General features: G+C 40.7%; 1 protein-coding gene across 3 annotated transcripts in view; it reads right to left on the reverse strand.

Moving 5' to 3' along the window:
* Nucleotides 1–3,318: 3,318 nt before the first annotated feature.
* The window catches only part of LOC142401268 (uncharacterized), a 51,293-nt gene continuing 39,804 nt past the window's right edge, over nt 3,319–14,807 (reverse strand). For all 3 annotated transcript variants that reach the window (XM_075486614.1, XM_075486616.1, XM_075486615.1), the window contains exons 11-12: nt 12,134–12,328; nt 3,319–11,939 (exon numbers count right to left, since the gene is read on the reverse strand). In XM_075486614.1, coding sequence (XP_075342729.1) covers nt 10,695–11,939; nt 12,134–12,328 — 1,440 coding nt within the window. In that variant the 3' untranslated portion in view covers nt 3,319–10,694. The remainder of the gene's footprint in view (nt 11,940–12,133; nt 12,329–14,807) is intronic.

The raw sequence follows: 14,807 nt of genomic DNA on the forward strand, positions 1-14,807 counted from the left end.
CCACAAACAAGGGGCAGCCCTGGAGGAGACCATCACACCCACTGTTAACAAGCTCAACTTTGTACCAAGAAGGCAGACACCGCTCTTGCTTTGGTTATGCGGGGACCAAATAGCCAGCAAAAGCAGCTCTGGTTCCCCACACTCCCACAGAAACCCCCCAAAAATCCCTCAGGAGACACGGTTGTGAAACTTATCCAAGTCTATAAACCACATGTAGACTGGATGGTCAGAATCTCCTTGACGGTGAAGATCTGCTCCAGTGTTCCACGACCCCTAAAATGCAGTTCAGAGCATTCAGCCTTCTTGGAGCCTCTCGGTGATGTCCTCGAGGGTTTGCTAACTGGAGATTACATCTTTCTCTTGGGGGGGGCGGGGGGGTTCAATGCACGTGTGAGCAATGATGGAATAACCTGGAGAGGCATGATTGGGAAGAACGCCCTCACTGATCCGAACCCAAGGAATTGGGCATAACCAATCCCATGTTTAAGCACAGGTAAGTGTACTTTGTACCAAGTACACCTATGATTATATAATCGTATCATCAAACCTGCGGTCTTATGGACACACGGGGGAAGAGCGGGACAGATTGATCACGACCTGGTGGTGATCAGGATCTGGTAGGAGGGAAGACTACCGGACAGACCAGGTGAACCTAAACGAGTAGTGAAGGTAAAATGGGGACGTCAGGTGGAGGCCCCTGTCTGGGAGACCGTCAGCTCGCACCTTTGGGTACATTTTTCACACATACCAGGAGAGGTACATGGAATCTGAAAGGGCCTTGTTCAGAGACTCCATTTGTGGCTGCAGCTTCCAAGAGCCTTGGTCAGAAGGTCATAGGTCCCTGATGTGGTGGCAGCCGGAGGACCTGCTGGTGGACACCAGCGGTGCAGAGAGCCATCAGGCTGAAGGAGGAGGCCTTTCAGGTTTGGTTATTCCAGGGGCCACATGAAGCAGCTGGCAGGTTGAGCTGTGAGGAGGAAGAAAGGTCAATCGAAAGATCAATATTACTGTAGTTGCTGTGATTATTAAAATATCGCTAATCCAGAATCCTCCACAGATCGACTGTGGATTTAGATTATGGTGATTTTAGATTTATCTGTTGCATTTTACTGTTTGATGCAGCTTTGAGCAACTTGGAAAGTCGGCAGGGCCCTTGAATTGAGAGCTTTAGAGAGGAAATGATTTTTTCTGTGTTTGCAAACGGCAGGCTATTTAAATCACGGTCTGCTCTTTTGTGTCGTGTTGTGACTATAATGATGTCACCTCTGCGTGACAATCTCTTAAATCTGACTTATATCGTGTCCGGTACGGCATTAAAGCTCTGTTTGTCCAGACCTACAGACTAAGTTGATGTCTTCAGATGTCACGTTTTAATTTCTTAGGTATCATTTAAACATTTTATTGATGTATTTTTTCTTCTATTCCTTCTTCATTTTCGTGGGGTTTTTTTTCCGACAGCCCTGGTTTTTCATTTTTAAATTAAAACTGACCACCTCTAATGAAACCATGAATGCTTAAGAGTTTAATGGGACAAAGGTCCAAAATTTGAAAATATACTTTGTGTTGAAGACCTGAAGATGCTGTTTGCTTTCACACACACACAAAAAAACCTGCTTAGAATTTAGAAAAACCGGTCTTACTGTGATGTCGCCTCAAAGTTTGGGTTGTCAGAGGTCAAACCTGCAGGTCTTAAGTTACAAAAAACTATCTACAAGCCAAACACGACCTTTAACACAGCGTGGGTAACAATGCTCCTGCTGCAGACTGAGGAATGTGTTCATTTCCTCCTCGGTGTGAATGTTTACTCTCTGAATGTTTTTGGAACGGACTCGGTTAAAAAGTCCTGCAGGGAAGGAATGTGGGGCCATGTGTTTTACTTTTGTTGTGGGGGCGTAAATCTGTTTACTTCACCGTACATGGAGAAAGACGCGTCCTTATATCCTATAGAATTATGTTTCGGGTGACGATTTGGTTTGAAATGTGAAAAACTTTCTCTGAAGGAATCACGGTAAATAAAGGAGAATGATGAAATTGAAGACAAACTACATTTTCATCTACAGCGCAATAACACGACGCTGATAAGAGGAGAAAAAGCTGATGGAGAAAAACAGCTCAGTGTTGCTGCCATGATGGTGAAAAAGGTTGAGAACAGAAGTCACAATCTCTGTTTCCATCTAGTGCTCAATTCAGAGAATCACAGGAAGCCAACTATCCAGCTCTCAAACTTTTGTTACCTTGATTGAAAAAAAGAATATTTATTTTTAAGTTATTGTATCATATTTATATAAAAATGTGGTGTGCTTCCCATCAGCCAGCAGTCCAAAATAACAATATGATGGTTTGTGTTACAGCCCCTTTTCTTTCTGGGTAATACCGTTTAAAAGAATAAAACTACTAATTATATACTAATAATACTTTGTCTATATTTCTGATCTCAGATCACGACTTTTGTCATCAGTTTTCCCGGAAACTTCCTGGAAAGCTTCTGTGATGAAGCCATGCTTGAAAAATACAATATTTTGACTTTTCTCACGTTTTCTTTAAAACACTGACGTCAAAATGTTGAACGTCAAATAAAAACCAGCCTAAAATATGAACGAAAATAGAAAATTACAGAAAAAAAAACTCAAAAATTTCAATTTCAACTTCTGTAAAAGAAAGAAAAATAAAAAAATGACTCGAGCACTCGGATAATATTCAAGTGAAAACATTCATCGTGAAAAGGAAATTGATTTTCCTTTGCAGCTTCGCACTTTAACTCCAAATTGTGATTTTTCTTTTCCTGGTAATTTCTTCTTGTATCCGTTCTGAAAGTTACAGCTCAAATTCTTTCTGCGCTCTTGTGACTTTTGTCATCGTAACACAGCTTAAAAGGCTGTGACTATTTTCAACACATCACCTTTCGTTTCAATATATTTGTCACCATGAATGGCCACAAAACTAAAATGTTTTATGGCTTCTTTATCAAATCTTTTATAATTAAAAAAAGAACTTTCAGTTTTGGTTTTAACAGTTCCAAAACCTTTGGTGTAAAACTCTTGCTCCATTTTCAACGAGTCTATATAAATTAACCCAAAAAGAAATATATATTCAAACAGAGCAGCCTTTTTCCTTTCTTCTCTTTGTATTTTGTGAGTTTATTCAGATTTTTTTTGCAAAAACCTGGAAAAAAAACACCTGGTACGTCAACTCATTTTTTTTCTACATTAATTTCTGTTAAAAGTCCAACCTCTCATTACCTTAAATCATTTTCTACTTCCATTATAAAATTAAACTATCCCGACTGCTGCCTTTTCAGAATGACACATCACGCACACATCAACAGATTACTTTTATTATAAATATACAGTGTTAAAAGGGAATGGTGCCTGACACCAAGAACCGCTTACCAAGAAAGAAAAGATCAAATAAAAGAAAAGAAAATAAGGAGCTTGTACTGTAGATCGGTAAAGATCATTTAACATGTCAAATCAAGCACCTCGGAGACACATCCATCCTCCTCGGTACGACTCTGTGGCCAACAGTTCGGCAAAGTTTGCGAAGAAAGAGGAAAATAAAAAAGGGCGCTTGTATTTTACAGTGGATCTGTGGTTAATTTCAAGGGGAAAAAAAAGAAAACAGAAAGTAGAAATGTGTAAGAAAGGAGATTACAGGCAGATGTGAAAAACACTTTTATCAGTGTAACATCCACAGTTTATAAAGGTGCCACATGACGCATCTTGGCATCACTATCACATGATGAAAACATCTAGATGAATAAAAATGTTATCTGTACCCGGTGTTTCTCCAAAACTTCATTACCCACAAACCCCTTTGCCCATGTCTCAGTTTTCCTCTCCAAGAGCTGCCGTTTCATAAAACAGATGTTTATCTTGATTTTTTATGTCTGAAGTAATGTTAGAAGCTGTTCCTATGACAATTTTAGGCTTTTTAACTGCGAGTACACGATGTTTTCTTTGTTTGTTTGGTTGGACAGACGTCGCAACGGAGACCTGATGAATTTAAAACTCCCTAACAGCTCAAATCTTAAGCACATTTTTGCGCAGATTTTAGATTTACCCATGTTTGACATGTTTCCAGAATGTTCCACCAAACATGAATTTTCTCTTCTGGTGAGTGAGTAAATGAGCATAAAAGGAGCTGTATTTACTCACAAAAGGAGTATTTACCTTTTGTAATAGGCAAGAAAATGTGAATTAGGAGGATTTTTTGGTGGAGGTACGGACATAACTGGAAGAAGTCATGTCCTAAGTTCCTTTCTATGACTTAATTTTAATAATTCAAACATCGCTTTTGTTCTCAGGTTTCTGTTTTTGCTTTCACTTGTTTGGTTAGGTGCACGCATTAAAAGTAGGTGGTGAGGTTTTTCGAAGAAACATTAAAACACACCCTCTTGGTACTATTCTACTTTTCTGTGATACCCAGAATGACTTTAAAAAGGGACACAAAAAAGGAAAAAAGCACCAGCAGAACGATTTTTATGTTGCGTTTCCCACTTCATCATGAGACCAGTTTCGTAAATGCTCTATAATGAAAATCATTTCTTACTTTTGTTCTTTTTTTAGGAAAAACTAACCTGATCATCTTTGGATGATCTGGTCGGGAAGAAGGAAACTCGAAGACAAACTAGAGATTATTTTACAATTTAACAGATTATGATCTTTTTGTCCACACACACACACACACACACACACCCAACAGGTTTCTCAGTGGATGCATTAATTCATCCACAGAAAACGTTTTAAATTGACACATTTCAAATTCTCAGATGCATCAATGTTTCTTCTTCAGTTTTTATTTAATCAACACCATCTTGGGGAAATTTAAGAACTTAAGAAAGCCTTTTTTTAAATCAAGATAGTCCTGCAAACTAATAAGCAGCTGAAATATTTCTCCAACCCTTAAGATTCTGGTTTACTTTCATGATAAATTGAGGCAGTTACTCTTCGTGAACTTTGGATTTCTCCAAAATGAAAAAAAAAAAAATAATAATAATCCAGAGAAGCTCTGTGACAGTCAAAGATTTTCCGTACACTTAATCAATACAACAATTGGGAGATGCGAAAATGTGACATGTAGCACCTTTATTTTGATCATTTCTTATCACGAACATCCAACCGGCCACTCAGTGTCCCTGTTGTCGAGTCCTGTAGGTCCAGTTTGCTCCGACATCTCAACCTCCCCCCACACGAAACCAAGAGCGGAGCGTAAAATTCAACAAAACATCGCAACAACGGGAGCTGTTGTTCAAGTCAATGGCATGAAGGCTGATGATCTAATTTAACTTTGACTTGCTTACAAATATCAACTCCAATTTTAAGTATCAGGCACTTATAAGTACTTAACATAAATGAACAGTGCCGTTCAAGACCGATGCTGGAGTAGTGTGCAAAACACTGGATATAACAAATCTGTTTAACATGCATAACAAAATGTAAACATTTTAACATTTATCAAAGGAAGGAAAGAAAAAAAAAGTATACCTAATGAAATTTTAAAACCTAGCTTAAATAGCAAAACAAAAGAAAAAAATAACTAACTGTCATACTGGTTTAACATGCTGCTGAACTCTAAACTAGACCTCTGCTCTGAAGGACCCTCAGTGGCATGTTTTCAGTATCATCAAAAAAAACTTGCTGAAAAGGAAACAACTAATGCAAATGATCACATGATTAAAGATAACACAAAACCTGGTCCAGTGGAGATGCGGTTTAACTGGGAGACTCCCAGTTTAAGTGTTGAGGCCTGGGTGCACTTCAGGGGAACTAGTTTGCACGTCTGTTTAATGAGGTCGGCTGAATACAGTCAGGATGAAGCACTCCAGCGTAAAGTGACAGAAGTAATGCGAGTTTGTTTCCATCGTTTTTTGGAAAGTTGCGTAATTTAAGTAACTTCATAACAGTTTGAGCAAATGCCACACTGTGGAGTTTTACACTGCGTCAGTTTAATTTAGCCTCCCTGTAAGGATTTGTGTCTTCTCTCCGCACTGAGAGTGCTTCAACTGCTGTCAATTAAATGCAAGACACCGGCTGCTCATAAGCATTTTGCACAACCCTTCTTAAGAAAAAATTGCAATATCCTACAAGGGTGACGGGACAGTCTTTAAACATCACTGATGAACTATTAAAAATCAGAAAAATATATCAGAGGAATACAGGTGCATTCTTGCAGAAGATGGGAAAATGTGTAACTGGGCTTTTTTGTTGAAGCTAAAGGTATGAAGGTTAAAAAAAAAAAATTTTTAGTAGTGGTATCTTGCCACCATTTTGCATACTTTTGGTATTAGCAGAGCACATACTAATATTAAGCAGAAAAGCTGTTTTATAAATGTTTTAAATATCTTACGCCAGTGAGAAGCAATTAAGTTTTGATTCCAGCACAAATAAATATATCTGTACCCTTTATATGTCTTTTTGAAAGGAGAAAAATAAAAAGCCAATTGCTGTTATACATTCAAATTCATCAAAGCTGGGAATGCTAGCATGTTTGGCTAACAAACTTAATGTTCTTTCAGAGCTGTCCTATTCTTAACCTCCAAGGCTGTGAACAACTATTTAGCTAAATGTAATGTGTTAAAATCTTAATTTATTTTCATTTATCAAAAGCACAAACCAAGAATTTGACGAAAATATCTCACTTAAGCTGAAGCTGTGAATGTTAGCATGTTTGGCTAACAAACTTAATGTTCTTACAGAGGTAAGTTGTCCTATTTCTAACCTCCAAGGCTGTGAACAACTATTTAGCTAAATGCATTATGTTAAAATCTTCATTCATTTTCATCTGGAATACATTACATTCTAACCAAAGCCGTTAACGTGAACCTTGTTAAAACATTTTAGCATGTTTGGCTAACAAACTAAACATCGTTCCTTCAGTCATAAACTGATCCCCTTTTAACCTTCATGGCAGGGAACAACTCAGAACCTAACAACTATCAATAATTTTCATTTATTGCTAAAATACAAAGCAATCATGTCCGGAACATATTACAGTTCAACAAAAGTAGTTGGCTAACATACTTAACACTGTTCTGACAGCAGTCAGTTAAATGTGGTGTTACTTTAAAAGCTGGGGCTACACTGTTAAAAACTAGAAACGTCTGGAATATATTACAGCTTAAACAAAGCTGTCCAGCTAACGAATTCATCATTGTTCCCACAGCGATAATCCCACCTGTTATTACTTCCTAGTGCTGAAATCATTAGCAAACTTCTTTTTAGACAGGAAAATGTATTATTCAAGTGTAAAATGTACAAAAAACTACAACAAACAAAAAAAAACCAAGTGTTTTAGAAAATCCAAAAGTAAAAGAGATCGGTAATAGATTACAACCTAACCATAGTGGTAAAGGTTAGCATGTCTGATAAACAAACTTATCACTGTTCCAGTTGTCAGCTAACCTGCTTTTGATCCATTTGTCTTTATTCATTTAAATAATTAATTAACCCAAAGTTGCAGGTTTAAAAATCAAAAATAATAAAATAAAACAAAAATTAAAAAATCATGATGAAAGCTAATCATTGATGCTACAATAAAAAGAGTGATGGCTGACATTAGCAGAAGGTTAGCAGGACGTTAGTTTTTTTTTCGCCACTCAACTACTTCTGTCACTTAAAAATGAGTATGACGCTTCAAAGTGTGCGTCATCTCTTCCCGTTTTGATTACAACACCAACAAGACAAAATGGCTATGACAGTTTTTGTCCACAGCTGTGCAAACATGGCCCTTTGAAGCACACCAAGGCCTTTACTGCATGAATGTGGCGCACTCAGAAAACACCTTACCAACAATAAATAAAGGTTTACTGACATTACGAAGCAGAGCAAGACAGTTACATACAGCAGTTACCCTGTTATGAGACATATTACTGCACGGAAGAAAACATGACTGTAGGATTTTACCATCCTCCTTACTGCTCATTTCCCCACAAGCGTTTCCCCTTAAATGTCAAGGATTTGTTAATTAAGTAAAATCTTTAATTCTGATATACTATCAATTACTGAGAGACATTATGGAGGAGTCTGGTGGAGTACTTTGGTGTGTCTGCCCAGCTACTGAGTATACATATCTCTACTCATGCAGTCATTAACAAACAATTCTGCCTCACATTAAACCTTAATAGTCACATGAAACAGAAAAAAATCTGTAGCAAGTCAATCTGTTAAATATTTTCTCAGAGGACAATAAATCTGCAAGAATTTATCACTTTTAAGATTTACTAGCATGTGATGTGTGAAGAATTAGCAACTTTACAAAACAATAACAATATGGCAATAAGCTATATTCTAACTATGAAATAAACGACACCCGTTAAGTTTTGGTGTCGTGGTTGAATCCAAAGTTTGCGTTGAATGATAACCAAGAAACACACAGGCAGACGGAAGATAAAAAAAAAAAAAAAAAAAAAAAAAAAAGGCAACTTTAAATATGGAAAAGCCAAAGAGTACAGTAGGTGTGCAAATCTGAACCAACGCCTGCAACATAAAAACAAACAGGAGAGGTTGCGATTTAAAGGGATACCTTGATGTTTTCATTTTTTTTTCAGACACACAGTTATGTGCTTCACGTCTCGAGTTGGCACCTCAAATGAAAAGATGAAGAAACAAGGCAACGGGCCAACAAAGTGACACATTCTTTGGCGAAGTGAAGCAAATTATGCGAGTTTAGTTTCCGCGCATTTTCACCAAAAAGTCTGAAGCAAATAAGTCAACATTTTTACGTGCACGCGGTAAAACATTTGGAATAAAATCAGATCTCAGGCAGGTGATCCATTTTCATACTAAAGCTTAATATCAATTAGGCAAACATTATTTTATTCTCTCGAAGCGTAATAATGAAGAACGCACGCAGAGTAGCCCTCTTATTCACAGGGAGAATAAGCTACGTGGACATTACACCCGACGAAGCTCATGGGGACAGCCGGGTTTCCATTGCCATTTTTGATTTACATATAAAAAGATGAGAAGAAGAAAAGGTAAATGGAAACAGTCAAAATCGAGAAAAAAAACATTCGTTTGTGCGTTCGTTTGAGGTGTTTTTGCCTGTTTCTAAGACTTGATGCACATGTGGAATGTTGACTTATTTTCAATCTTGTCTGACCCGCAAAGATTAAAAATAAAGTGATTCCCCAGCGTTTTCCCAGATATTATATCCCAAATATTCCCAGAGATGACAGTAATTCCCAAAGAGAAACTATTTTTTTTTTCTTGCTCTTTAAGATGTCCACCGCAGTTTATATTTTTCCTCTTTGAGGTTTGTTTCTGGTTAGGACAACTACTTCTTCTACTTATTTACAGCCATGAGCAATACAGCCTATACTGTCAGTCAGTGGAAATAAATCTGATTCAGATTTGTTTTATGAGAGAATGGAAACCCGGCTTATGACATTTGCATGAGGGCAAAAAGCTCAAGAACACAACGTCAAAATACACAGACGGCGGCTTCGAGGAGAAGTCTGATGATTTTCTGTATTTCGTCCCGCAAATGCAGAAAACCGACATCCATCTCCAAATAAATTCACTTCACCTCCTTTTTGTGTGGAAATCTGAGTGACACATTGTTGGTTTAACGCCAGCCTTCTTCGACAGATGTCTGTGAAGCATCGGCGGCATACATTCAACTCAAACGGATGCTACGATAAAGTCCAACCCCGTGAAGCAGATGGGGAAAAAAATAAAACAACCTGAGGTAGTTTGACTATTGAGGCTACATGGATGATCTCTAAACTGAACAGTGTTGGTGGTTAAAAAAATAAAAAATGACGACATGTGACTGGTGTGGTCTTTACAACGCAGACTAACACGAGGAGGAGGGACGAGTATCGAGTATAAACGCTTGTTCTGGTGTTGAATGGACAGAGAGCTGGCATATCTGATCAGATCCGTCTTTGATCGGAGGGGGAGCGAGGGGACGCCTTCGTGGTTTAACATCAAGGTATCTCTTTACATGGATGTATTAGAAGCCAGCGATGAGGCAGCTCGCAGGCCATTTAAGGCACATGTGTGTAAGAAAAGTTTATATAATCTTAGCTAACAAGCAGGACTAAAGAGAAGCTTCACTTAACAAGCTATAACGTGAAGACTGCGGAGCTTTTCACTCAGAGCCCCAGATTACATTAAAACACTTTATCTGAAAATAACCATCTCTCTTCAGAAGTAGAGTTCAATTTAAAAATGAAACTACCAAACTACAGTACACTCTAGATGCTCTTTAATGAAGTCTTGATGCATAGCATCATCCATAGATGTTATATTGTTATTCTAAACTCTTATGGACCTTATTCAATATTTCAACAGAACATTGAATAGTGGAGTTAATAGTGTTATGGAGGTTTATGGCAGTGTTTCTTAGAGTCGGTCTCACTCTTGTTTCTTTGTTTTTACCTTAAAGAGAACCAAGAGAAACTGCTCTGATTGTCATGTGTCTCTGCGCTGTTGTTCCTCTGCGAAATTCAGCCCATCGAGAACCACAAAAAAACGGAAATGACAGGAGATAAAAGCGTAAGCTCAAATGTTTTCAAAGATGAAGAGAGGAAAAGAAGTCGCTGCTCCCGTGTGTTCGGGCGTCGGCGACGTCGGAGACCAACACGGAACGTCACGACGGACACGACCGTCCACGTTCCAAAGGCGACGAGTTCCCGACCGATGCTACGGGCGTCACATCAGAAAATGTGATCACGAACAGAGCGATTAATGCTAAACACAGTGTGTGTCGGTGTGAGAGGGCCCGGCTCCCATCAGCTCTGCAGGACCAGAAACAGAACCAGGACCATGACCAGAGCAGGGGCTGGGATCTCTCTCCTTCTGCTCCAGCTTCTGAAGTTTGTTGATTCTCTCAGTTTGCTCCTTTTCGACATCCTCCTCCTTCTTCACCTCCATCTTTACTGCCACGGTTCCTTCTCCCTTCTCCGCCTCAGTCCTCTGGGTTTCTACCTCAGATCCCGAAGGAGGAAATTTCCCAAACTTCATCCCGTTCAGATCTTCCTCCAGTTTCACCTTAAATGGGGGCAGCCCGAGCAGGAAGGCCCTGATCCTGCTTGGGGAGCTCAGGTCTGCGGGCTCCTCCTGGCTCTTCATCTCCACCTCCTGCCCTGCTCCTCCTCCAGAACTGGACAGGCCCCCCAGGCTGAAGTCCTGGGCCTGTTCCTGGAGGCTGGTTCTGGATCTCTTTGACAGCGGTTGGTCTGTGTTTCCGTTTATTGTTTGCCGGCTCGGTTCTGGTCCTTCAGTGCTGGGTCTCTTAGGTGTGAAGCGTTTGCTGAGGTTGAGGGGTAGCGCCTGCTCAGGGGGAGGGGTGATAGGGGAGCAGGGGGGCTTGGTGCTCAGGTCCTGGGACAGGGCCTCAGAGAGTCGGCGGGTGAAGGTCTGCAGCTGGGACGAGTCCAAATGACGAGTCCTCATCAGCTGGCACACCTGAACGCTGCAGTCCAGGTTCAGAGGCAGGACCCGGAGAGGGGGGAGGGGGGGGCGGTTCCTGATGTCCCGGCTGCCTCCCCTCTGGCCTCCCTCATCCACGTTACACCCCGAGCAACGGTTGTGTTGCTGGTGGAGCGGATGGGGCTGAGGCTGCAGCTGGTCCCCGCTGGGATGAGGAGTATCTGGGCTGCCACTTTTGGGTTGGAGGGTGTAGATGGTCGAGCGGTGCTGGGTGGGGTCTTGAGGGGTCAGGGCCGGACTTTCTGGGCCCCTCTGGAGGCTGATGCAACTCCTGAAGACATCCAGAGGACACACACCTTTGATGGGGCTGAAGCCGCTCAGAGAGCCTCCTACGAAGTGACGGGGCAGAGTAGAGAGGAGCATGCTCGGCGCGGGGGCCACGGACTCTCCCCGGTCCGGCTTCAGGTCCTGTGGTTTGGGCTGGAAGGGGAGGAAGGGGGTGGACATGGGGGACAGTTCAGGGGTGAGGGGCATGTTGATGGGAAGGATGGCCGGCTGGATGGGCTGTAGGGAAGAAGGAAAGAAAAAGGAGGTTACGGACTGTGAACTGGAATCACATGTAGTCAGAAGTATTTTATGTCGGAACTATTCCAGCTTTTACAGAAACTAGATGTTTCAGCTGGTTGGATGGAACTTTGTTTGTGTGGGTCTGTGCTTAAAACTGTGGGTGGAATTTGCCTGCAGCCCAGTAGTTTTACCCTGTGTGTGCTGCTGGAAGCCGGCCTTCCTCTGCCTTTAGCCGGAAGCAGAGAAGTCTGAGGCTCCGACGCCTTGGCTCTATTCTGCTGCTGAGCCAACAGCTTGGCGTGAGCGATCAGCGTGGCCTTGTTGCGAGTGCCCGGTGGCCGGCCTCTGCCTCTCTTTACCACCACGGTGCCGTTTGGACTCTCAACCTGTTTAGAAGTGAGGTCGTGAAAAAGATCAGTTCATTTTTTTTTCAACTAATTTTCAAAAGAGAGATGAATGAGCTATTTCAATAAAAGGACTGTTCCCACTTCATGGTGTCTGCAGCCATTTAACTTCCTCACAAAGCTTCCGAGCACAGGTTTAGTATCAGAGAGACAAAGACAATGACAATTCAGACCAATCAATGTAGGCCAGCCTCAAATACAACAGACGGGGAAACATCCTGATGTGATAGTATTCACACCAAAGACAGAAAAATTTAATTTTCCCAAATTTTATCCATGATGTTCTAAAGATTTTATCCCGGATGAGCATTTCTCTGCTTGATTCCTTCATTTTGAAACAGTTTGCATCACGTCATTTAAAGTTCTGTTAAGAATAGGAGGGTTTGTTTCCAGTTAAATTCAGAGGGCGTTTCATTTAGAGGAAGTCCAGGACGCCATGATTTGGCTGCAAAAGTTGCTTCTGTCGTGTTTTATTTGACATTTTGTACTGGATGTTCGTTGATATTACTCCGCCACCGCTAAGAAAATAGTGCGAGCATGAACGAGCTGCCAAATAAAACACGACAGAAGCAACTTTTCGCAACGAAATTTGATATGGATTACCAGCGCACACCAGTAACCACTCCGGTGAGTTGATGATTTTGAAAACGGACGTTTATGGTGCTTTTACGGACCTTTTTGGACATGCACCATGCTTGCCATTCTGAAGCAGGTTGAGAAGAATCAAAATTAGGCAAATACCGCAGTAAACATCAAAAAAGCGGTGAGGGGGGTTCTAAAACATTGCAGACGACTCATAAATGAGGCTTAATGTTGAAAATACCGCAGTTCTCCTTTAATATTTACATAAACATTGAAGGTCTATATGTGTTCTCCTGACTTTTTTCTCGTGTGGTGTCCAACAACTACTGTGTGATTGGTCAGAAATTTGCAGTGGGCATGGTTAATGTGGAAAATTATCATTATTATTAAACAATTATTATTATTGCTTTTACATTGTTCTTATGTTTTATGCCTTATATTTCGTTATTTCGTATATTCGTTGTTATTCATGTACAGCACTTTGTTTCAGCCACAACTGTTTTAAAGGGCTTTATAAAATAAAGTTGAGTTGAGTTGAAAAGCTGAAATGTTGATATTCCCGTGGAAGGTTGTACAGTTTTGAGGGTCAGCTGGCCGAGTCGGTGAGGAAGTATGAGAATCTATATAACACGTCTTGTAAGGTACATGAAGATTGCTAATAATTTGTGGAAAGAGGTATGCTTGTTGTTCCTGTTGTCCCAAAATGCACTGGGAGGGCCCTATGAGGGCTTTCCTGGAGTTATGCACATCAGTTTCTTGAGATGTATGAAATGTCCTGTCCAGAACTAACTTTTTTCTTGTTCTTGCCACCTTAGAAAAAAAGGAATGATCTGTTCCTGTGAAGTATGTAGAGACCTTCAGTCTGACTGTCATCATGCTAAATGGAATTTCACATATACGTTCGATGGGACTCAAACTGTCCGAGCCGCACGCTCCACAGTTCAGAAATAAGAGAAGAAGTCGGTAAACAGAAGAAGAAGAAGAAGAAGACTGTAACAGCAGATAATAACCACAAGTGACTGATGGCTCTGAAACTGCAGCAACCCGTCCAAACAGATCTACATCAAACCAAACCAGTTAACTTTACACAGTCCAGTTAAAATAAACTAACACAAGTTCACTGTTGTACTGGGTCAAATATATGAGCGGACATGCGGGACAATGTGAGATTACACAGCCTGAACTGCATTCATTCTGAATTCATTCTGAAGCCATTTAGACCTGATACTGTTTTTGTCTTTTAGTCTCTTGGGTTTCCTATGATCTGGTTTTGTTGGGTCATCCTTGGTTTGCTGATGTTCTTTTCCTTAGTTCAGCTCCCTTTGTACATTAAGTTCTGGATTCTGTTCAGCTTTCAGGCCTTATTCGAGTCATTTTCATCATTTCTGTTCCCAGATGTCCTCAGCTGCCTCTCGTAGCCTGATCACCGTGTTACCATCTGTTCCCTCCTCTTGTTACTCACCTGTTAGCCTGTCTCAGTACATGTGCTCCTTGGCTTTCAGTGTTTTCAGTCTTTGCTCTATCAGTCATTTTGTTATGTGTCGCCTTAGCCCAGTCAGTCAGTCAGTCCATTCAGTGTTTTGCTGCTTGTCAGTTTTCAGTCTGGAGCTCTGCTGGTGCTGCCTCGGCAGCGTCTTCTGTTAACAGTGTAAAGTCTTCGACCCCCTGTAAATTCTGTGTTTGGGTCCTTTCCCTGCGAGCTCTAATCATGAATCTTGAGAGATGTAACTAATTCTTTTCAGGGCAAAGTCAATCATTTAAAAGCTGAAGGTTTAATCTCCAGAAGCTTAGTAATAAAAAGGTTTTGGTGGAAAGTTTATGGTTTTCTAGCAAAACCCTCTTATTGAAACAAAGCCTGAGGTCTGAAGGGGTTAAAGGT

Source organism: Odontesthes bonariensis, chromosome 16 (assembly GCF_027942865.1).
Source record: "Odontesthes bonariensis isolate fOdoBon6 chromosome 16, fOdoBon6.hap1, whole genome shotgun sequence".
Lineage (NCBI taxonomy): Eukaryota > Metazoa > Chordata > Actinopteri > Atheriniformes > Atherinopsidae > Odontesthes > Odontesthes bonariensis.